The sequence below is a fragment of the Amphibalanus amphitrite genome, unplaced genomic scaffold, assembly GCF_019059575.1.
Source record: "Amphibalanus amphitrite isolate SeventyFive unplaced genomic scaffold, NRLGWU_Aamphi_draft 000658F_arrow, whole genome shotgun sequence".
NCBI lineage: Eukaryota > Metazoa > Arthropoda > Thecostraca > Balanomorpha > Balanidae > Amphibalanus > Amphibalanus amphitrite.
In genome coordinates this window covers 106,521-130,265 of record NW_024882152.1, presented here as the reverse complement: position 1 = coordinate 130,265, position 23,745 = coordinate 106,521, and the positions used below count along the sequence as shown (strand labels likewise).

Below are 23,745 nucleotides of genomic sequence, written 5' to 3'. Positions count from 1 at the left end.
CCATGCGGGAAGCTCCCATAGGAGTACTCGTAGACCCGTTGCCGGGTGCGGTGTCAGGGGACTGGGTAGCCTGTCCACTGGATGGGCTCAGCCCCGGCGACTCACCAGGGTGTTCGCCCAGACCAATGTCTCCCCCTAATTCATAACATCTTTCCGGTTCTGAAATAGGTCTTGTCAGACCGAAAGAGCCTAACACAACAAAACGAACAATGATCTAAAATAAATGCAATCAAAGATCTATCGTTATTTTTTCAAATTGATTCCGGTTCAATCTTCAAGGCCATCTCCAAGGCCATGGCCGGATCACTTTCTCGTTAGAGCCCGATTAGTATCGCCGTAATTCACGGTGACCGTATGAAAAGAAGCTGAACGCTGAGCAATAATCACCAGCATCGCATCAGCGTGATGATAACCGTAACCATGGTAACCAGCGACTCACCCGGCGATGGAGGTCTGTTCGACGACTGCTCCCGTTTGTCGGGAGAGCAGCGTGCGCAGGTCATTGGCCAATTGCTCCTGTTCAGAGCGCAGAGAGGCCAGCTCATCCGAAACAGCTGACTCCACGTGTGACCTCAGCCTGAGGACACGGCGAAGGTCAGGGGGGGGGGGGGGTCGATTAGGCGATGTATGTGTGTCTTTAATTAATTAAATAAGCATATTGGTATGTTCCATGGTGAAAAGTCCAAAGGTAAAATCAGCAATCAACATATGCTTATGACTGCAGGTCGATGGCTTGTGTGGCAGGCTCGATAGAATGTCGCCGGCTGACCCTCTGTGTCCTGGCTGGATGAGAACTGGGCCTCGTTTCATAAAAGGAATTACTTACGGCGTTCCGTCAATTATGCCAGATTTGGCGTATTTGATGCCAATTCGGTTTCATAAAGCCGGAGACCGGAGTAATTTACGCCATCGAAATCACGGAGCTTCATTTACGGCAAATGCTCGATTCCGGACCAATTGATGTCATTTGGGTTTCATAAAACGACGTATTTAACGCCAAATATTTTATCAAGTTCTTGATATCAGTGGTGTAAACTACGCACGAAAATGTTGCGTGAATTTGAATTAATGTGAAGATTCGAGGCTAATTTTTGATATATTTTATCATGTTGAGCCCGGTGAGGAAGAAAGAACAACCAAAATGAGACAAAGAAACTGCAAATCTTCTGTACCAGTCGTTTTTTGTGGCCACTATCAGAATTTTGTTTATTCGCCGCGCCGCGCCACTTTCGTAGTAAGGCACTTCTGCTTAGCTGGCTTTCTGCTATTTTCAATATATTGATTTAATAAAGGATGCTCATCAATATCAATTTTGTTTTTTCATAAATAATTTTTAAGAATAAAGTTCAACATAATTGTTTTATAATTTCTCGTAAAAAAATAAGAGTTGACACGAAATTGTAATTTGTAGGACGCTTGATAAATTACGGTAACTACGCAAATGTGCTTAGTTACGGAGGTGTAAACAATTCCAGTTGTGGCTTTGTGAAACCCAGGGTATATAGAACAACGGGTACACCAACGACGCGGAAAGCGCCCATTTTACCTGGATGAGTTACATGGAAAGTGATACATTTTTTGAATATGGAATAAATAGAGTATTCCATTCTGACGAGTAAAGCCAAATTCATAAAGCAGTTATTTTTAAATTATATGAACCAGAAATAACATACTAACCATAGTTTAAAACTTAGAATAAAGTTAGTTGAAAAGGCTATAGTTGATACTAAGATGGAAGGAATCTATGGAAGGCGGAAATGGCGCAGCTGTTTCATTCTTAATATGTGTTCGCAAGCAGGATTTACGTGATACTAGCGACATCTATCAATGTAATCGGAGACGCTCATTGGCTGATCGTGTCCGTGAGCAGTATCGCTAACTTACGCTAGTACAGGGTTGAGGCAATGTGCGCATGCGCAGGAACTAGTGCCCTCATGGAGGGGCTTTTGGTACCTTGGGCAGCGCCCAATGCTTTTTGGACCTGTTATGGCCTCCGCATCGAAAAACGCTAGATAAAAAGGTTGTAGAGGAAGCTTTAGACTACCTTTCCCCACAATAATATTGGCAATTTATCTTTTAGCTTACGTGTGGGGCTCGCTTGAAAAAGGTCGATTTAACATGTAAACCCTATGGGGTAGTAGTTTTTTAGCGCCCATTTGGCCTAATGCTACCAACTGTTACTGGCTACCCCTGGTGAAACCGGACATGCCTAAGAGCTGGACTTTTTGCACGCGTTCCCCGCCAGGGGGCGCCACTGAGGAAGCACCCTCTGACGTCACGTTAAAACTGCGCGCACTGTGCGCACGGTTCTGTAAGCAAGTAATATAGTGGTGGTTTCATGGTGGAAATTGGAATAAGTATTTTGACGTTGTAAAAATTCAAGCCGTTTTTGTGAAATTAATTAGTAACTGCATTTCAAAAGTATTTATTTAAAGTGTGAAAGGAGAATAATTAGAAGAACATGGATATTTTTGTTCCAATAGCTTATTATGTGAGACATGATCGGTACAAACGGGTACTTCTAAGAAGTAGTGAAGAAGTACCAAACAGCCTGCTCGGCTACGATCGTCAGCTGTCCTTTGGAGCTGGACTTCAACGCTGTAAAAAAAATATGTGCGGAATCAATTTTTAGTTTCACCAAAATATAAGCAATTTATCATTTCTTTTTCACTTTTGTAATTATTGTTGAGTGAAGAAACATGTTGCTAGTTCTGACAATATAAATTATTAATTAAAAAACGAAATGCGACGGTAAGTATCTGCTACTAAATTATCACTTAAACCAAATACATGGAGAATCTTGCTACGATTGCTTATAAAACGTGCTTATTAATACACAAATATTTTATTTCAGACAAGAAGGATTTATTTGCCTGAAGTCTTGCGTCTGTGCTACTGCTTTGATTCCAAAGACGCTCTCCGGGTCGGGGTAATTTAGTTCTTAATCGATCGATGAGATTTTGATTCCATTGATATCCAAATTGATAAGCTCGGCACCATGGAGTAAGGGCGTCCCCACAGGGGTGACGCAGGAAATATGAATGGCGTTTACACCGACAGTAGTTTCCTACAGCCGGCAATGGGAATCTCCTGTCGGTGTAAACGCCTCTATAGTCCCATCCAGGGCTGCGGAGTCGACGGATTTTCGGCGACACCGACTCCGACTCCGACTCCGGCTTTCAAAAACCAGCTCCGACTCCGACTCCGACTCCGGGCAGAATTGTCGACTCCGACCGACTCCAACTCCCGACTCCGACTCCGCAGACCTTGCGGAGTCGACAGATTTTCGGTGACTCCGACTCCGACTCCGGCTCGGGTTTCTAAATTCGACTCCGACTCCGACTCCGACTCCGGTCACAACTGTCGACTCCGACCGACTCCGACTCCGACTCCGACTCCGACTCCGCAGCCCTGGTCCCATCCAACTCAAACACTGGGGAATATCCCCGCACTTTTGAGGACGGAAATCTATGGACCTGCTAAAAAAAATAGTGGATAAAATACGGCGACCTTTCAGTTTTATGGTTGGGTCTCCCTTCCGAGGCACATATTTACGGGGGATATTGGGTCATATTCCCCCGGCGTCCTGATGATCGGCGCCCAGCTCAACGTCGAAGGCGCCCTGATACGCGGCACTGCTAGCTATCTGTGAAGGTGCCCAGGCTGCTGCCGCTCGAATTTTGGTCGCCTATTTAACAAAACCTCCGTTGGTGCCATCTCAGTTTCCTCGAGGTCAGGCAACCTTCACACGCCGTTGGCTACCTTGGCTGGCCGGCGACTCGTTCCCCTCGTGGCGACGCTCTTGACATCCAGTCAAAACTTGGAGTGGTTGGCGCCCCCAGTGGGGGCCGGGGAAGGGGCAGTGGGCCTCCACGTTGCTCTCTTCCCGAGCCTATGGTGACTTGGCTCAACTCTCCTCAATAGAATCTGGATTCTGCACGCTGTATTAACATGGGCGTAGACACCACTACGGACAATACGGACAGTGGGTGTGACAATCAGTAGTGCCATTCATATAGAGGGTGTCATATATGAGCGGAGAGGCAACAGTACAGCTGAGCGGAGAGACAACATTAAAACAACAGTACAGCTGGCGTTACATGGAGCTGCAGGCAACCGGACAGCGGAGGCTTGCGAAATATAAACAATTCGTCACTTCAACGTATAAACAATAGTATAAAAAGCAACATAAACACATATTCTCATGGTCGAACCCATGCACTAGCGGCTCACGGCGGGCACAGGCACGCAGTGCGGTAGCGGTACCGGATCACACGTCATGGGCGTTGTCTCAGCATAGGTTGTTATGAGCGGAGAGGCAACAGTACAGCTGAGCGGAGAGACAACATTAAAACAACAGTACAGCTGGCGTTGCATGGAGCTGCAGGCAACCGGACAGCGGAGGCTTGCGAAAAATAAACAATTCGTCACTTCAACGTATAAACAATAGTAAAAGCAACATAAACACATATTCTCATGGTCGAACCCATGCACTAGCGGCTCACGGCGGGCACAGGCACGCAGTGCGGTAGCGGTACCGGATCACACGTCATGGGCGTTGTCTCAGCATAGGTTGTTCGCAATCTAGTTGAAGCCTAAGAAGACGGCCAGTGGGGTCTCACTGCTGCTGAGGCGACCTCGGAGACGATGCGTCGCCCCTCCTGTCGGCGACCTGCGGTGAGCAGGACTTCAGATAGCTGTCTGGCACGTTGCCGACACTGCCAGACGCTGTCAGCAGGCCTCACTGCTGCAAGTGATGTGCAGATGGACGCCAGGTGACTTCGTCTGCAGGCGATTCCGGAGACCGCGGCCTCACCAGGCAGTACCACCTGCATCGCCATGTCGGTGTTTCTAGAAATGGAAAAATAACAGTATCGGTGAAGGACAAGCAATACAATGTATTCTGTTTTCCTCTCTTGCAGGTATACGCAATCTACAATTATCATTGTTCCTATTTCATTCAACTGAACCTGAAAATTCCATATTGGCACATTGTTTGACTAAATTTGTGTAGTTGGGAACAGACGCGACGCCACGGTGCGACGACTGGAGGGGACATTGACCATTTTGGAGGGGACGAGGACCATTTCAAGTCGATTCTTTCCATGCAACGCCATAGGCGTAATGTTAAAATTTTAAAAAGTGGAGGGGACCAGATCCCCTCCGTCCCCCCCCCCCCCTGTGGCGACGTCCTTGGTTGGGAAGCAGATTGTTTGAAATACATGTTTGGCTGAACAGTGCGGAAAATATTTCATTGATCACTATAGCTGCAACAAAAATACTGAGACAGAAAACATTTGCGCTTACCTGGCTCCTTAGTCAGTCCCGCACAACGGAAGTGGTACCATTTATCGCAGCTGTCGCATCCGACCATCGGTGCTGCACTGATGCTGCTGCACTCCCCACATTCCCAGTACCTTAGGAGCGTCTTGGCTGTGAAAAGATTACATGAGTCATGGCGCATACATGAATAGTAAGATGTTTTATATGTTTAACATCGCATAGCAAAGACACAACAGCTGGGAGTCAAGTGTAAGCCAAAGTGTAAGCCCTGCCATGTTTTGCAGACTGGATTTTAAGCAAGAAAAGCTTTGCTAAAAATGATGCTTGACGAAGCCTCATCCTACTGGGCTGTCTGACATGTCTCCCTGTGAAAAGCATGTGGCCCTTATATTGTATATATGATGAATATGTTAATAATACAGAGAAAACACAGTATAAATTATACCCAACGTTTCATCTTAATCGACTTTGTCAAGGGTGTTTGAACAGCTTGAGATGAGTGAAGTGTAAGGGTACCTAGGTACATCTGAAAATAAACTGAATCTGCGTTCAATAAACATTGATTTTGATAATACATTTCACAAATCAACTGCTAATAACAATCATACTAAAATAGCACGACAGATAACTAACAATCGCATGAAGAACTTCTCTTGATTCGCCTTGACATTTCAATTTGTCGTCCGAACGAATGTTGTCTGAAGTTACACATTTGTCTTTTCTGCGCAGCATTTGTGTTTGCTATTTACCGCACCAATGTTCGCCAGCGGTGGTGACTTTTCCTTACCTGCTCACGAAACGTCACACACCACATGACGTCACCCGAAGACGTCATCAAAAAGTCCAGCTCTTAGGCGTGTCCGTGAAACCGCTTCATTTGCGCTCCGTAGTTTGAAAGGGTGTGAATTACGGAAAGGTGTAAGTTACGGCAGAGTTTTATGAAACCAGTGCCGGCGGATTGCATTTCTGAGAGGGTGGGCAAGATATCGTGGGGGCCTCCTGGCGAAAAAGGGCCTTTTGTGTATAGGGGCCTCCTAGATCTGAGGCCAGTTTCACCAACAAAAAAAAAAAATAGACGGCTGCGATTATTTTTTGACAAAATGATAGTCTCAAAATGTCATTTACTGCTGAAAATACTAATCGCTGACTTAACCCGCGCATGACTGGGGGGGGGGGGGGGCTCTACAGAGCTCCCTCCCGTTTTTCAGCAATATCTTCTAAACCGTTTGACGGATCAACACGAAACTTACGGTACCCTCAGAGGCATCATTTTGACACCTTGTATTAAAATTTCAACTTTCTAGCTACCATAGTGTCGGCCGATTTTCATGCAAAATACCGAATTACGACAAACGCTCTCAAGAGCTCAGTTTTAAAGCTAGATCCATTTTCTTTGCATTAGTGGACTACAAATACACCTAGCTATCAAACTGCTATCTCGAATTTTCGAAATTTTGAAAATTTTGAATATTTTTTTGTATTTACAATTACAAAAATTATATTTTTTTTGATTTTTTCAAAAAGTTTTTGACTTTTCGCAAATACCGGAATATATGTAATGGAACACACACTGGTGATCTACATTTGCAAGTTTTAGCCCAATATCTTCAAAAATAGCCAAGTTATTCGCATTATTGTCAAAATTTTACAATTTTATGTTTTTTCAAACCCATTTTCAGTACTTTTTTGACGTCGTACAGCAATATAAATGGCACCATCGTGTTCCTGAGCTCAAACTGCATCTGATAGTCCTTTTTTGTTGTCCTTTTTTGTCCTTTTTTGTTTGTCACCTTTTTTTGTTGAAAAATTTCATTTTCAAAATTTGACCTTTTCTGACCTGAAAGTGACCTGACCTCCGGTAAATTCAGCTGACAATGACCTAAACTGACACAGACGACACTGTTTTCGAAATCTACGAGTAAAAACTAAAATGGACCATGAAACATGCGCCACGTGACCGATACATGATATACAATTTTCGTGACCTAGGATGACCTGGCCTTAACCTTAAAAATTCAAAGTAAAAGTTCGGTACCCTCAGGGTATCTAAGGCATCCGTCAAGGAGTGCGTAAACCAAAAATGAGCCTGATCGGACCCGCGGCGGTCCGGCGGTCAGAGCCTAAATTGTGAACTAGCAAAAATGTCGATAATTTTTACTTTGACCTGACCTGTGACGTCATCGATGACCTCGAGGTCAATGAAAATAGGTTTCGCACGACAGTTTTTTCCAGGGCTATCAGATGCCGTTTGAATTTTGACGATCGGCCCAGTAGTTTCGGAGATAGGAGGGGGGCTCTGGAGAGCCCCCCCCCCCCCCAGTCACTCGCGTTATGGAAAATACCCCAGTCATGCGCGGGTTAAAAAATGTAGCAACTTCGCCTTCAAGTGCTTTATTATTTGGTCATTAATTACTTTTTTCACCTGTAAATAGGATTTTTAGACTATCGTTTTGTCAAAAAATAATCGCAACCGTCTATTTTTTGTTGGTGAAACTGGCCTCTGGTGAGTGAACGAAAGGAGGGGTAAACGTACATCACCCAAGTGACCCAACTAGAATAATCTACTCTACAAGCATATTTTTTTCCGCCTGCCAATTCAACGAAAACAAAATTCAAAACTGTAGTCAGCGGCGTATTTAGAATATCGCGAAGGGAGGGGGGCAAGGGTGAGGAGGGCGCCACCTCACCCAAGGAGGGCGCCCTACGGTGGCGAGATAAAAACATCCTTAACCCTCGCCCGCACATGGGGGGGGGGTGGTTGCCACCCCCCCAGGTAGTCTTTCTGCTCTGCACTCAACATTTTTAGAGCTAGAAGGCTGATTTTTCGTATAGCTGCTCCTCTATCCTTTCTTGATGTCCACTGAAAATTTCAAGTTTCTGTGATTTTTGGTTTCGGAGATATGACCTTGTTTTTCAGGTCATGTCATGACCCAAATGGCCAATTCTCAACATCTTGCGTTTGCCATGGGCCTTATGAGCTTTTGACACCCTGATTTCGGCCTTTTTTGCCAGTCTTACCTCCCACCTATCATGGAACATGTTGTTCGACGATGTACAGGGGTCAAGGTCAGGGTCAAGGTCAACCTAGGTCATCTAAGATAATTGCGTTTTAGGCTAGCTGAATTTACTTTTTTTGAAGTTTTTTGACTGCATTTTTGGTAAAAGCTTCTCAGATCATGATTTCATGTAATATGGACCCAAAAACAATCGGTGCACACATCAGTATACACACAGACACACACAGACATACAAACACATATAATTGACCTTGACCTAACTTGACCTGAAATGACCTCAGCAGCAAAGTTCTGGTCGGGTAGTGTGACAAAGAGGTTCTAGCTGGCTTGGCACCAGAAAACAGCATCGTCATCGGTATTTGATAAGCAGCACACTTGATATCCAACGGTGACCCAAAACAGCAACATTTTTTAGTTTGACCTGACCTGGAAGGTCAATGACTGACCTGAGAAGGTAAAACTGGGTATCATTGGATTCGTCTCTTCCCAAAGAATCTTTTTGGTCTTTACTGCTAAGCTCTATCTCCAACAGGAACGAAATGGCGCGGGGGGGGTGGCAACCACCCCCCCCCCCCCATGTGCGTTCTAGGATGGGAAAATGGCATGTGCGGGCGAGGGTTAACGATTGCTCAGGAGGGGGGGGGGGGGCGTTTTTTACCACGCCACCAGCTTTTTTGCGTACCTATGTAAGGAAGGCGGCGACGCGCAGTGCTGCGAAATTTGGTATCGGGTTAATATCACACGCGACAAAAAGGTTGCAAGTGATTGGCATAGGTACCTACCAAATTTCTTTCGACCAAACGCTCTTTAAATGCCGCGCCGAAGTCGCGCAGAATTTTCAAAAAACAACCCTTTTTCTGCTTTTTAGGCACACCTGTTATGTATTCACCGTTCAAAGCTTTTCGTGTCCCTTTAGCAAAGTTGGTGGGACAAAAATAAGGGTTGGTGGAGACGTTCTGCCCATGAGTGACGGTGTAGAAAAAGTTTATTGGTGACGGCATCCACACCAAATCACCGTATCGAATCGACACCGGAGCACGAGATGCGAAAGCACAAACTCACAGCGAGAATGCAGCAGCGTAACAGCAACAATCTTCCGAAATACCAGTCATGATTGTAAAATCAATCAGTTAAGACCAAGACGGGTTTCATCCACGTTAGAGCGTAAATAGCTTTGGTAGGTATACTTCATTCATTGTGCTGAATGCACGTTCCTTTGTGTCAGTTTTCACAGGCAATGCATCACATTGTGCAAGAGAACGGCTATGCTGGGACTGGGAAACATGCTTAAGCTTAACGAGTAGATAAATGATAGGAGGGCAGCGATCAACGGAGGTCGCCAATAGGTAGAAGGGCTGTGATCGACAGGAGAGTGCCAATGTTTGAGAGGGCGGAGATCATCAGGAGAGCGCTGAATAGGTAGTAGGGCCCCCGATCAACATTTAACAGGAGGTTGCCAAAAGGTAGGAGAGCCCCGATCAACATTCGACAGGAAGGCACCAATAGGTAGGCTTGGGTAGCGAGCATCGTGAGGGCGCCAATGGGTAGAAGGGCGGTGAATGACAGGAAAACAGAAACACCAATAGTTAGAGGGCGTTTTTCCCAAGACGGTGATATTGAATAGAAGGACGTCTGTGAGGAGGGAGGACGCCGATCAACAGGAGGGCGCTTGTGATCAGAAGGGCGGTGATCAACAAGACGGCGCCAGTAGGTAGGAGGATGGCTATCAAGAAAAGGTTGCCAATGGGTGGAAGGGCGGCAATCAACATGAAGGCGCCAGAGGGTAGGAGATCTTAACTGATCAACATTCGCCAGGATGGCACTACTAGGCAGGAGGGTGGCGAGCAGCAGGGGGGCGCCAATAGGTAGGATGGCCACGTCATCAACATTCAACAGGAGGGCGCCAGTATGTGGGAGGGCCCCGAACAACGTGAGGGCGTCAATGATCAGAAGGGCGATGACCAGCAAGAGGGCGCCAATAGATACGAGGATGGCAGAAGGTCGGGACACCGATACCAAACCAAATACCAACAATGATCATGTGAAAATACCGAAACCGAACCGACTTGGGAATATGAGGAAAATACCAACTTTTTACCAAATTAACAACCTCTTTTACATTATTGAGGATTCATAGTACCAACAAAATACCAAATAAATTAGCCTTGAAATACCAAATACCAAGTTGGTATCGGTTTGGTATCGGTATACCAAAAAGTTGGTATCCAATTGACATATCTAACATGGAAGGCCTCCCATGTGCACGGCGGCCTCCTGCATACGTTTAGTTCCTCATCCGTTCAGGGGACCTCCTCTGTACTCGGAAGGGCCTCCTCTGTACACTACGCGCCTCCTCTGTACAATGTACATGGAGGGCCTCCTATGTGCAAGGGGGCTTCCTTTGTATCCGTCACGCATCCGCTTTAGATGGAGGGCCTCCCTGTGCACGTGGGCCTCCTGCGTAGCTACGTTTCGTTTCTTCTCCGTTCAAGGGGCCTCCTCTGTACTCGGAAGGGCCTCCTCTGTATACTAGGCGTTTTCTATGTGCATGAAGGGTCTCCCATGTGCACGGGGGCCTTCTGCGTATGTTTCGTTTCTCCTCCGTTCAGGGGCCTCCTCTATACTCGGAAGGGCCTCCTCTATATACTACGCGCCTTGAAGCCTTCTCTGTGCATGGAGGGCCTCCCATGTGGACGTGAACCTCTTCCGTATCCGACACACTTCCGCTTTAGATAGAGGGCCTCCCATGTGCAAGGGGGCCTCCTGCGTACGTTAAGTTCCTCATCCGTTCAGGGGGGACTCCTCTGTACTCGGAAGGGCCTCCTCTGTATACTATGCGCCTGCTCTGTACATGGAGGGCCTCCCATGTGCAAGGGGGCCTCCTTTGTATCCGACACTCCTCCGCTTTAGATGGAGGGCCTCCCTGTGCAAGGGGGCCTCCTGCGTACCTACGTTTCGTTTCTCCTCCGTTCAGGGGGCCTCCTCTGTACTCGGAAGGGCCTCCTCTGTATACTACGCATTTTCTATGTGCATGGAGGGCCTCCCATGTGCACGGGGCCTCCTACGCACGTTTAGTTCCTCATCCGTTCAGGGGGCCTCCTCTGTGCTCGGAAGGGCCTCCTCTGTACATACACGGATGGCCTCCCATTTGCACAGGGGCCTCCTGCGTACACATAGTTCCTCCTCCGTTTCTGGGAGGGCCTCTCTTTGCAGGGACTGGGAGGGTCTTCTGGCACAGCAGAGCCTCATCTTAACATTGTAGAGTGACCCTCAGGAAACCTTCTTTTGCATAAAAGTGCCATTTTTTTGCACGGAAGCCATTAGCCTCTTTCAAGCATGGCTGGTCCTAAAAAAAAAACGGAATAGAGGGCCTGCGGCCCTCTATTCCGAGCAAAGGGCCTCCACCCAGAACAGGGTGGGCAAAAAGATAGTTTTGCCCACCCTGAGATTTTTCAGGGTGGGCAGCTGCCCACCCTGCCCCCCGGAATCCGCCGCCCCTGTATGAAACGAGGCCCTGGTCTACGTCCCTGACCTATGTGATCTCGGCAACCCTGACCTTTGACCTCCACTCTTTTCTGACCAACCAGCGACCGAGTACCCCAGGACAGCCCTTAGTCGGTAATACCGGGACGAGTGTGCTTGAAGGGGCGGTGCGGGTAATATCCGAACCCTGACAGTGTTTGGAGGGGCATTGGGCCATTGATGGGCTCAGTCACCGCTCTTGGTGACAGCTCAGTGAGTCAGGAGTGGGTGAAATGGACGTCGACAGTGAGATGTCTGTCTTCTGTTAGAGTGATAACTCGAGTGGCGCCCGCGTTTCGGAGCGTCCCGTCATGTGAGTGCTAGAAGAGAGAATCTCTCGTGACTTGCTATGTGATTGGGCAGTTTATAGCCGTATGAATCCTGTTTGAAGACTGATGTGTCGTGCATGTTCAAGCTACATCTTGGACTGAATAAAGAGGCCGAGGAGGGTCCTCTGGACTCTGATAGCTACAAAGGTAAGTTTCCACCCTCCGGCCCGGCTCGTCCGGTCGGGTGGCTGCCTGTTGCAGTGGGCAGCTACATTTCCACCTCTGATTCGAGGCTCTGCATAAGTAGACACTTGGCCTAGTTGACCATGCGACAGGAAAGATAACTGGTAACCTAATGGTAAATTAATGCGATATCTGGGTGTCATTTAAAAAACATAAGGTAATAATGCATTTCTGTGTTTTCCGTGTTATGTTTCACTTTATCGTCAAAGATGTACACGTCACAGCATTGCGGCAATGCATACCGCATAAATAACGTCGCTCTCAGGTTCGCAACAGAGCAGCATCATATATACGCCAGACGCCCAGACCATGCTAGCTAATGACGTTCTTGAGCGCCTATGTTAAACGGTCGGGTGTCGGGCTAACTGCACTTCCTTGATCTGTCGCCAGTTTGGAAAGGACCAATCCGACTGCTGTCCACAAAAAAAAAATTATTTGATTTTATATGACACAATACGCTAAACAGTGCGTGAATCCTTACACAAGGACACACATTTACTGATAGGATAGGTAATAGGCATGGTAAAGTGAAATATGGGTCGCCGGTTCCAACTCACTCATCCTCGTCCGGTCTGTAAAGCTCGTCTGACGCCGTTTCCGGCTTCGTTCCAGTGTCGTCATGCTCTCGTTCCTCTTCCTTCTCCTCTGTGATCGAGTCGAAACTGGGGAAGGAAAATCAACACTGTCACCTGACCGGATCGTGGCGAGGCACGGCGACCGGTTCAAAAATCACAACTGCTATTCAGCGTGTCGACATGACATGAGTAACGGGTAAATAAATACGTCATGATTATGAAAGGGCATAGATTTGGTAGATATCGCTCAAGGCAGCTCGAGGGAATGATGTAAAAATCGGGGTTTAACCAGGTGTGCTTGCCTGTGAAGTGATTTTCCCGCATGAGTGCCTTGTTTGCTTTGTTTTCCTATTAATGTTCTCAGCATAATGAGCATCCATAAACTACGACTTTCAAGTAAGAAGGTGCTCTAGAGCAGACATTTATACGGATAATAAGCCAGCGCCAATGCAATTTGCTCACTCCTCTTTCTGTCTTCACGGTCGCCATCGCTCCCACCTCTTTCCATCGGCCGAGTTTCTGCGTCGTTTCAGCATCAATTGGTTCGTCGGCGAGCCACTGGGCGGAGCCACCGTCGGCGGCCGGGCTTCTCCGTTGCTCGGACTGCCTCTACCCGCGGCGAACACGGCGATGGAGGCTCGTCGCCGGCCGGGAGGGCCCGCCTTGGTCGCCCCGGGCTCCTGCAGGGCGAGTTTGTGCGAGGCGAGCACGCGGCGTGCCTCCTCGAGCTCGGCGTGCTCGCGGTCGTAGAGGTGGCGCAGGTTTTCTACGTGCTGGGTCATCACCTCGACGGCGTGTGAGACGCGCAGCTCCTGCTGCACAGCGCCTAGCACCTGTCCGAGGGGCGGGGAGGGGTGGTTAGGGTTTAGACACGGGGCCCAACTCGCACACAGACACACAGATAGCGAGGACAAAAAGCGTCGTCCTGCAGCGACACGTGCGACGGTTGACGGGGCACCGCTGTGCGTCTAAATCAGACAGGTGGCTGCTAGGTCGGCTTCGCCACAGGTGGTTCTCTATTGTGCGCCGAGGTCAGGCTATCGAGCGAGTGACACCCACCGGAGTGGTGCAAACGTCATCGCCCCAAATGTGCCGTGCTGCGGTGAGGTACGGTCTTTACGGGCTGATGGGTTCAACTCTCCACCCGCTGGGTGGGGAAGATAATTATCGTATACATCATATCTTGACATTTAGTGCTGTTATTTATCATGCGCCTTGCTGGTTAATTGATTTAGGGCCCGCTGAAGCAGACATAAGAGGGGTCTATGAGGTCATATTAGCAGAGTTATGGTGATCGGCTTCACCAGTATGGAAAAAGAACCCGGCGTGCCGTATTTGAACCGTGATCCTCTAGCCATGCATTGCCAAAGTGCTGGAAGTGAAATGACGAATTCAGGAGACGCGGAACATGAAACATTTTCACATTGTCATTATTTTATGGCTTATTTATTTGGTCCAGTCCCACTCCGACATAATTTTGACCCAACCTTCTCAGAGTGAGGATCCTCAACCATTTCACCTGTCGACCCTGGCCTACCCCGAGTCTAAGCAAGCTTCAGCAGCGCCGGAGAGTATCTTCCAGTTCCACCCACCTCTGCTGTGCTGGAGAGTCGCTGCGAGATCTGTTTGAAGATCTCCACCTGCCGCTGCAGGGACTTGAGGTGCGCAGGACGGTCCTCATCACACTGACTCAGCTGCTGCTGGGAAAACGACAGCAGAATGACAGTTAAACGGGCAGCGGCAAATAAACAACGATCATTGTAAACTGGCGAAAGGGAAGCGTGATCGATTACTTGTGTATGATGAAGGTTGTACCGTCGTAGGGAAAACGGGTGACGACATGACAATCCATATGATAACAATCCGTAAACAATCGCGTACTGTTCGCCCAAGAGCGGACTTGTCTGTTTTAAAAGTAAAGGATAATCCTCCAGATTTGCATGGTCCATTGGCATGCTTATTAAATTTCTTTCGAAGACAACATTCTCAATCGACAGTTCAGGGATTTAAAAACCACGTAGCTCCGCATGTGCTAGCGTAAATCCAGAGTAATCCATCCTCCACTGACGGCATCAAGCCGCGCCCGACGCCCCGTTCGAAGACCCTCTCACGCCCCCCGACCGCCACCATGCTAGTCTGATCGGTATCAGGTCAGATTGGCCACCGCCGTGTCACATTATAAGTCGTTATTCGGGCTCCGATTGAATCCAATCCACGGAGCCGGGCATTAGGCCGCTCTGAGGGTCCAGCTGATGGCGTTTAAAGCACTGGCTGCAGTCCGGTCCCGCATGAAGTGGACATAACGTTTTGCGGCCGGGACCGAATCTGCACCATTATGACCTGAGCGTGACCGGTTCCCGGGAAAATAAAACGGCAAGGTCATCGGACACCCGCAGAGCCGGGAAAACGTTACAGGCCGCCGCGACCGGTACCGGGACAGCGGTCCATACCCACACCGTGATGACGGAATAAATTGACCATCAGCCTCGGCTTTTGTCGGGATCCTCGATTGTGAGAATCGTGGCTCAAATCCGCCTGAACTGCGAGTTCGTTGTCTGACAGGGAATGAGGGTGCTGAATCCATGGGGGTTTTCATGTTATATCAGTGAACTTTTCCTTTGAAGTAACTGATCATGCGATCGGTGTTTCCAGGAAGGTCTCTGCCAAATAATACTGATCGATGCTCATTGTTCACTGTCTGATGTCCTCTGGTGACAAAAATATAGTAGTTACTAGTTAGGTAAGACAGGATGAAGAAAGAATTAGACGAATCCCTCCTTTCTCCTTTACTTATAATTTCAGCAACTAACCACTAATGAGGCGTTATATTGTATTGATATTATGCTGCGCTTACATCAATTGATGTTGATTAATGATTATTATCAAATCAAGATGTGCCCCTGACCGGGTTTGGTGGCTTTATTGGGAATGTATCATTTTCTGTTTACACTCAGCAGCTCTTAACTTAAACAGTTTAGTTTGATCTGTATTTTAGCACGTACTAATGCACATCTTTTACTAGCACGTACCTACTCTTTTGTTATTGGACATGCGAGGCACTTATATTCAATTGTAAAGATCAAAAATAAATTCAAACTTGCACGTTCAACGCCAAAGAGAAAGGGTCGACTGGCCTAAGCCGTCATTTTTCTGGACTGGCCCACCACGGACAAGCTGCAATGCCTTCGTATTACCGGTCCACTTCATCGTTCGAATCAATTTGATTTCGAAACTCACAGTACCTGATCTCTCTCGAGATTAGACCCGCAGATAAATAAAAGGTGTGGAGTTCAAGTCGTCAGCTCTGATGATTTATCGAGCATCTGTGATGTGGTATATAGCCATGACTCACGACTAATGGTAATGGGCTGAGGCTTGATCCGACGTTTTGAGCTAACGAGTCCTTTTCAAAACAAACGAGTCTGCAGTTGCAGGACTTTTTCACGTTCCCGCAGTGCCAATGCCAAAGGACCAGGACCAAAGGCATGAAAACACGGTATAACGCAATGAAAGTTCGGATCGGAATGTTGTAGGCTCAAATGTTCTAATACCGGAGTCTGGAGGTCTAAAAAAAACGTACACCGGCATTAATGTGCTATTGAGTATGATCGTTTTCGCATCGAGAAAATTATTAATCATGCATAGCAATATTAATATTCATTGCTTAGTTTTTTCTTGCTTACCAAGGCCTCCAGATACGATAAAAAGTTAAAAAATTAGGTAAACATTAACATAAAATATCAATAAAACGTTCAAAGGGACATGGCTTCATGAGGCGTGTTTGAGCCTCTTGCCAACTTTATTACGAGTACTTCATTGTACCCGAATAACCTGCTTGAATATTCGAATGAAGATATCATGAACATGTTATGATGCTATGAAATCAGAACATATCCAATAAATTGAGGCATCAACACCACCAAAGGTCTAACGGAGGCGCCAGAGTTCACCGTCGGTAACGAATTACGATAGTGGCGAAAAACCTCGTATAGTAGGATTATTTGCATTAAAATATCGATTAAATCATACGGGGAACAAGTATCTAAAACTCACTCTCATGAATCGGTGATGTGAACCGTTCCCCTCGACTCTGTACTATCATTATTACCTATACATAAACGCAATTACTGTAACGTTTCTCAATTTAGTTTCATCTTCTTACACACGTCTCAGTAAAAATCTAGGGTTTGGTCATTTTTGGACTTCGCTTGTGTAATTAAAGACTAATGACGACATCACCATGCGTGATCTAGGAAAAGTGGAATGTCGACTTCCGTGTTAGAGATTTCCCTAAAATGATTGTCCATAGATGGCGCCATAAGAAGACGCCTTGTGGGTATACTGTGCCGCAACACATGACATATGCAAGTGTAAAGGCGGCCGCACACAGGCGCATCTCGCCGCCGAGTCTCCTAATGTGCAGCCACGTTCGTGATCAGTAAAGGAGACAATACATATTCGGTAAAATCAAAGCTGTTTCAGTTCTTCTATTTCATGAGCCTATCTTATACTTAACAATGTTCAATGAACGTCGGTCTTAGCGATAAATGTTAAAATGTCGGAAAATATGAATATACTGAATATACGCGATTCTTTACGCGGTTGCCAACGCCCATCCAACATTCGGTCGGTCTCTTTGGTGACGCCCGCCATAAAGAGAAACAGACCATCACATGAGATTATCACCCGTCACTACTGAACCTTACGTAGCTTCATGGGCACTTTGCTCTACTGAGCGTGCACCGATTCTATCTCAGGTGTCGGGTTGCGCTTCCCACCCGTGTGCAATAAATCACCCCCTGGTTTTACGTTTGGAGCGACCTCCAGTGACCTCTCCCACTCCCGGCTGCAGACAATAGCTCGACTCCCCGCATCTCCGCACTGTTCGCCGTAGTTTTCTCCGCGAACCGTAAAAAGCTGCGGGCCGACGGGCCGTGTCGGTGCCGTCTAACCACCGGTTAGCGGCCTTTCATCGCGTGAGACCCGCCCCAGAGTGACGCCTCTCACCCCGGGCGGTGGCCCGTCGGTCGCCCAACAGTGCTAGATGACCTGACGTGACCTCTGTTTGTCACGGAGGTCGTAAAGGGTCGACGGAGCGGCACTGCAGGCCAGGCCACCACGTCATGGAACCCGCCCGAGGCACCGGTTCGGGCAAGGCGGGGTGCGCCGAGGTCTAGGGTAGAATGCAAATTGATAATTTATGCGTGTTTTTAAAATGAATGCAACGCCAATCTTAATGTTAAAGTGCAGTGGACTGTCTTTCTTTGAACAGCTTTAGGCATTGTGGCTCATGCCAAAACGGTAATGCGTGTTTTAAGAGAACGTTAATCGGCTTTCCTGTGACTGATCCTTCCAGTGTGCACGCCAGGGTAATCATTAGCCGATTGTGGAATCTGACTTCAAGATTGTCACCATGTGTCTCGTAAGGAATGGATTTATGTTATCCTGAACGTTAATCTCCAACGCACATGAGGCCAGTCATAAGTCATAACCCGTCGTGGTCCCGCGGCCACATTTCCTGATCCGACCGGCGGCCACGTTATTTGGTCCCTGAACAGAGCACGCTGAAGCGACCACTCTGGTCCGACCACGCTGAACCGACAACCACTGACCACTGGTCCCTAAACCGGCCACCACTGGGCACTGACCATTGCATTGGTCCCTGAACCGACCACCCTGAACTGACCACTCATATAACCTTAACCATGCTGAACCGACCGCCTTTGACCACTGGTCCCAAACCGACCACCACTGGTCATTAATCGGTACCAAAACCGACCAATCAGTTGGTCCCTGAACCGACCACCACTGACCATCAGCTGGTCCCCGAACCGACCACCACTGACCATCAGCTGGTCCCCGAACCGACCACCACTGACCATCAGCTGGTCCCTGAACCGCTGCGTCTCCAGCTCCAGGTTGTGCTCCGCCTGATCCCGGTGTCGCCGCTGCACGTCCAGACGCTCCTGAAGGGTGAGTCGATCCGTCTTGAAGGCCAGCGCCAGCGAGCTGAACTTGTTCTGAAACAGAACCGGGGACGCTGGTCAAATGTGGTTATCAGAGCTGGGCGCGTTCCTCGATTTTCGGTAGTGCGTTAGCGTTCCTGCGTTCCTCCGGCCGCGGTTAGTGCGTTCCTGGAATAACGTTCCTCAATTTTTTTCGCTCGGTGCGTTAGCGTTCCTGCGTTCCTGCGTCCCAAACTATTAACCCGTATTGTATTCTGGCTCTACCAAGCAGCAAATCATACCAAAATCAGTGCAACGCAACACTGTAGCGGACACAGTAGGCAAATCGCGCCAGTCCAACACTACAGGCGTGTTCTTCACAACCGAAGTCGTGGACAAAGAAATACCGCCGAACCACGCGGCGCGGGCCCAACCAAACACGGGGCGAATCGATCACAGAATACCCAGAATGGCGACGCGGGGCCGAAAAGCAACTCGACATCTCTTTTCCGAATCGAATATCTGAAATACGTTTTACCAATATCATCCGTAGGGTTTTCAACAAAAATACGACCTGCTTAAAAACAATAGTTAAGTTGAAAGATGTATCTAAGTAAAAGTTATCATATTTACTTTACACATTTAATGCCTGAAACCGAATCGAATAGTGAACATCACCACTAAATCTAAACAAGCCTTCCTCGATTCGACCGACAAGTGGCGCCTCTACCGGCAAGCACACGTACTCGAGATTCAAACATTTGACACAGAGGTCATTGGCAGTACGCAAGAACGCAGGAACGCTTCAAAATTTCGGGTGGTGCGTTCCTCTTACTTGCGTTCCTTTGAAAAAACTTTGCGTTCCTGCGTTCTTGCGTTCCTAAAAAGGGCGGTGCGTACGTACGGAAGAACGCAGGAACGCACTAAAGGAACGCACTTGCCCAGCTCTGGTGGTTATTGTCGGGCACTTATATGGTCGGGCGTAAGGCGTTTGTATCAAAAAGTGACGGTAACGTTTGTGGTTATGCAAGTGATTGTTTCGATAAGCATTGGTCTTACAGCTGCATTATTGGAAGTCATATTTGTCTCCCTAGCCATACTTGGGCGGGTGATATAGCCGACGTTTACTAACAATTGCGGTAATCTCTGACTGATTTACCTACGAATTACTGGTGATTTAAGTTAAACGTGTAGAAAAGGTTCATGATAGCAAGATAGGTACATGTACAATTATACGTCGGACTTCCATGATTTTCCGCAGGAAATTGCTGAGTTATATCTACCAGAATTTTCATTTCATCACGATGGTTGCAAGACAAAAAGGTGCCGGTAATAACTAAATGAAAGAGTGAATGAATTATATAACAAATGAATAAATGAATGCTGGTAAAGTGGCGATGAAAATATTTGTTGAACCTTTGCTGGATTTGTAGCAAAATTGCATCCTTGATTAGGAAACTGATGGCAGCACAGCCCACGACCCCCCCCCCCCCGCAGTTCTAAATTCTGAATATCAAATCACTATAGTATTGATGACACCACTGACCGGTTTGAGAGCCGTGAAATTAACCGTTTTATTACGGAACGCAGATCTGTTGCCGCGCTGTCCTGAACCGATCTGCGCTCCACAACTTCACACTTCATAAATACGGCTGCAGCCTCCAGGACAAATACGCAGAACTCAACAAACTAGTACTGAGCGTAAACACATCCGACTTCGCAGAGAAAAACCGAAGCAATAAAACCATCACCGGCAGGCGTACCCACTTGGGCGCACTGCCAGACCCTGGTAAGACTCCCACTCGCATCAACAACATGCTAGAATGGCGAGCTCCAAATCTAGCGGGCAGCAACCGCACGTTGATCCCGAGAGAAGCTCTTTGATACTGGAAACGCTGCTAGGGCTTCCCCAAGCGCTGGTCCTTTCTGAGAGAGCGCTAGCTAAGCCGCAATGTACCCGGGTCTACTAGTCCCGGAATGTGACAGACACGTGTAAATACCAAGCAGCTACATGAGATTGGTGCTGTTAGCGCAAGGCCACTGCTGGTGCTGCTGCAGACGCTTGTGTTGAGCAGTGTGCAGTGGCCAGAGCCCCAGATGATGCACACGATGCACTGCAGGGATGACTGCGCACGTTTAGTGCCTAGAGAACCTTACGTGACCGTCAATAGGACTGCAGCATGCGTGCAATGCTTAGATGACCACACGTGACACACTGCGCGACTTGTTATCTCATTAGGTTTATGGACTCGTATAAAATCGAGTTAGTAATAAAATTTGGAATAAAATCGCTAATAATCAAGCATGGCACCTTAAGGAAAATATCCCTCAAATCATCAAATTGAGTTCCTGCGGTAATTCAACAAGGGATCACCACAAAATATTCCTTCAGCGTACCAAAATATCGCAGGGCTTAAACGCAGCGAACCCTTCAGCTATCAAAACAAGCAGTTGCCCGTTAAAACGCCGGTGAGGGTCGGTTGCCGTTCAGACCTGAATGTGTTTGCAGCTGGGGCCGCTGAGAGCATTCCGTGCTATGCGATGCTCCCGATAGCGGTCTCATCAGTGGGGTCGGGCCGGGCTGATCCCCGGACTGAAGGGCTCAGCGGTACTTAGGCGGGCCGTCCACCGGCCGCCGCCGGCCCGTTAATTGATACAGGGCAGTCGGCGTGCCGCACTCGGATCCCGCTCTGACGTCTGTTCTGCCTCATTATACCGGAGCCCACCGCCCCACTGCGCAGACGCCGCCCATTCGGGGATGTGAGTCGGAGCCGGTCACGTGACCTGACGACCTGGAGCTATCGATACCCTGCCGGCTAACGAGCGCACTGCGCCGGCGGGCCGCGTGACTTTGTGGCGGCGCGCCGCATCCGTCGACTCGGCGGGCTGTCTCCGTGAGGTCGGCGGAGGTTTCGTGACCACCCACGGACCGTGCAGGTATCGAGGGGCCTTCCTGCGACCGATGAATGGCCGGATGTCGTGAGAGAGCTGGGGAGGGATGGGAAGGGGAGGGAAGAGGGTGGTTCATAGGGGAAAGTGGGGTATGACGGGCATGTTAGTTTTGCGGGTCTGTACCTCTGAAGTCTTTTCTTCGATTGCTTCACCAATTTAGCACAACCATCTTCAGGCATTTTTCTTTCAGTGCCCCTTTGACACCTAAGGTCTAAATCCAATACTTTTCAATTGAGAGTGTTTTTAGCAAGACCCTGCAAAAACCCGTCTTACCCCACCGGGGAGGGTAAGACGGGCACTGATGTTGGGGCAAGACGGGCACAACGTTAGTTTGAACTTCTTTACATATTTACTGCCGAATAATTATGCTAATACATCTTACACATCTGGCTTTTGATCTTACAGTCAATATTGTAAGGTTCGTAGCATCGCACGGCTACTTATAGGCGTAATGGTATTGATCGATGTAATGAAAAAATTAAACAAATTCAAAGCTGTCTATTTAAATAATTTCGATGGAAATGCGTTGCAAATGATGTAGAACAGCGTAAGTTAGCTTAAAATAACAATATCAGATGGTTTGCATTCCTTTCATCATTGTTGCCCGTCTTACCCCATTCGGCTGCCAATAAGGATATCACACCGCCTCCGGGCACCAAATTAAAGGATTCATTCGCCAGCATACACATTTGGATGACACCCTAAGACGAAACTCTCATCAAATTTCCAAAACAAAATATGAAACAGCGAGGTCAGAAAACACTACGAAACACGATAGTTCTGCTTAGAGTGCAAGGCACGTTTTTAGCTTTTCCACAATTTTTCAAAAACTATTTAAGATGCGTACCTCTGCCTTCACCTCACAGCAAAGAACCACACGGCCGATTACCAACCACAACAAGAGGTTGCTAGCGCCAACGGTTTGGGCTAGAGGGCCGGTGCCCGTCTTTCCTACCCCGCCCGTCTTACCCCACTTTCCCCTATGCTGGGTGGGGCGTGGAGTGACGGCATGGACGGATGGCGGATTGACGGATAGACGAACACAGACCCTTATCTCTCTGCCCACATCAGCCTCCTTTTACAATACGCTGCATCATTTTCTCGTCATCTGGTCATCCGTGCGATGTCAGATAATTCCCACGGGGACTATTGTCAGTGCCGATTGATCGTGTCGGAGCCCGTGTCATCTTTATCCATGTCAGACGATGGGTGGCGTGTTTTTCTCCTTACTACCACAAAGCTGGTTAATTGGCAGTTGGAGTTCAGTTGAGAGGATCTTGCTCATTGAATTCATTTTAGAATAAAATGGCTCACTTGCTTGTTTAGTTTTGTGAATTGTGTTTGATTTGCCACTTTGCAGTTCGGCTTAGACCATTTCAGGGCCGTCGACACGAATAAGCATACATAAAGTGGCAATTACCGCCATAAATAGGTCATGTGGCGTCAATACGTCAGCCCCGATGGATGTGGTGAGTGGTGCTCGCGGCGGCCGTCATCACAACATCACACCTACCCCGTACCCGTGATTTATACCTACACTGCACTATATGGCAGACACATTGCCAAATGGACACTAATGGTTTGGCATTAACAGCATTACAGATATCAAACGCAACGGGCCTATTCAATTAGTTTCGGAAGAGAGCGCTGAATGGTGACCCTCTGTGGTCACCACAGCACACCGACCATGACGGTTCTGTCCGTCCGTTATATGACAGTCCGTTCGTTCATCATGGCAGTCTTTTCAACTATGACTGTCCTCTTGTCCGTTATGACAGTCTATCAGTCCATCATTACAATCTCGTCTGCCTATAAAACGGTCCCGTTGCTCACGAGCCCATGACTAGTGTGGCGTCTGAAGCCCGTGTGCCGCAGCCTGCACTGAAACTATGACCATTTTCCGGGGATCTAGCCGTGACAGCGTGGATCGATAGCGAAT

The 23,745-nt window shown here is 48.0% G+C and overlaps 1 protein-coding gene across 6 annotated transcripts in view; it reads right to left on the bottom strand.

Annotated features, from left to right (window-relative positions):
* Positions 1–23,745, bottom strand: part of LOC122364137 (inositol 1,4,5-triphosphate receptor associated 1-like) — a 64,506-nt gene that overhangs the window by 1,888 nt on the left and 38,873 nt on the right. For 3 of the 6 annotated variants that reach the window (XM_043334246.1, XM_043334248.1, XM_043334250.1), the window contains 5 exons: positions 18,789–18,929; positions 14,502–14,609; positions 13,408–13,742; positions 12,892–12,996; positions 440–577 (listed from right to left, as the gene is read on the bottom strand). In XM_043334246.1, the coding sequence (XP_043190181.1) occupies positions 440–577; positions 12,892–12,996; positions 13,408–13,742; positions 14,502–14,609; positions 18,789–18,929 (827 nt within the window). The remainder of the gene's footprint in view (positions 1–439; positions 578–12,891; positions 12,997–13,407; positions 13,743–14,501; positions 14,610–18,788; positions 18,930–23,745) is intronic. The other 3 variants (XM_043334247.1, XM_043334249.1, XM_043334251.1) reach the window with 1 other exon arrangement.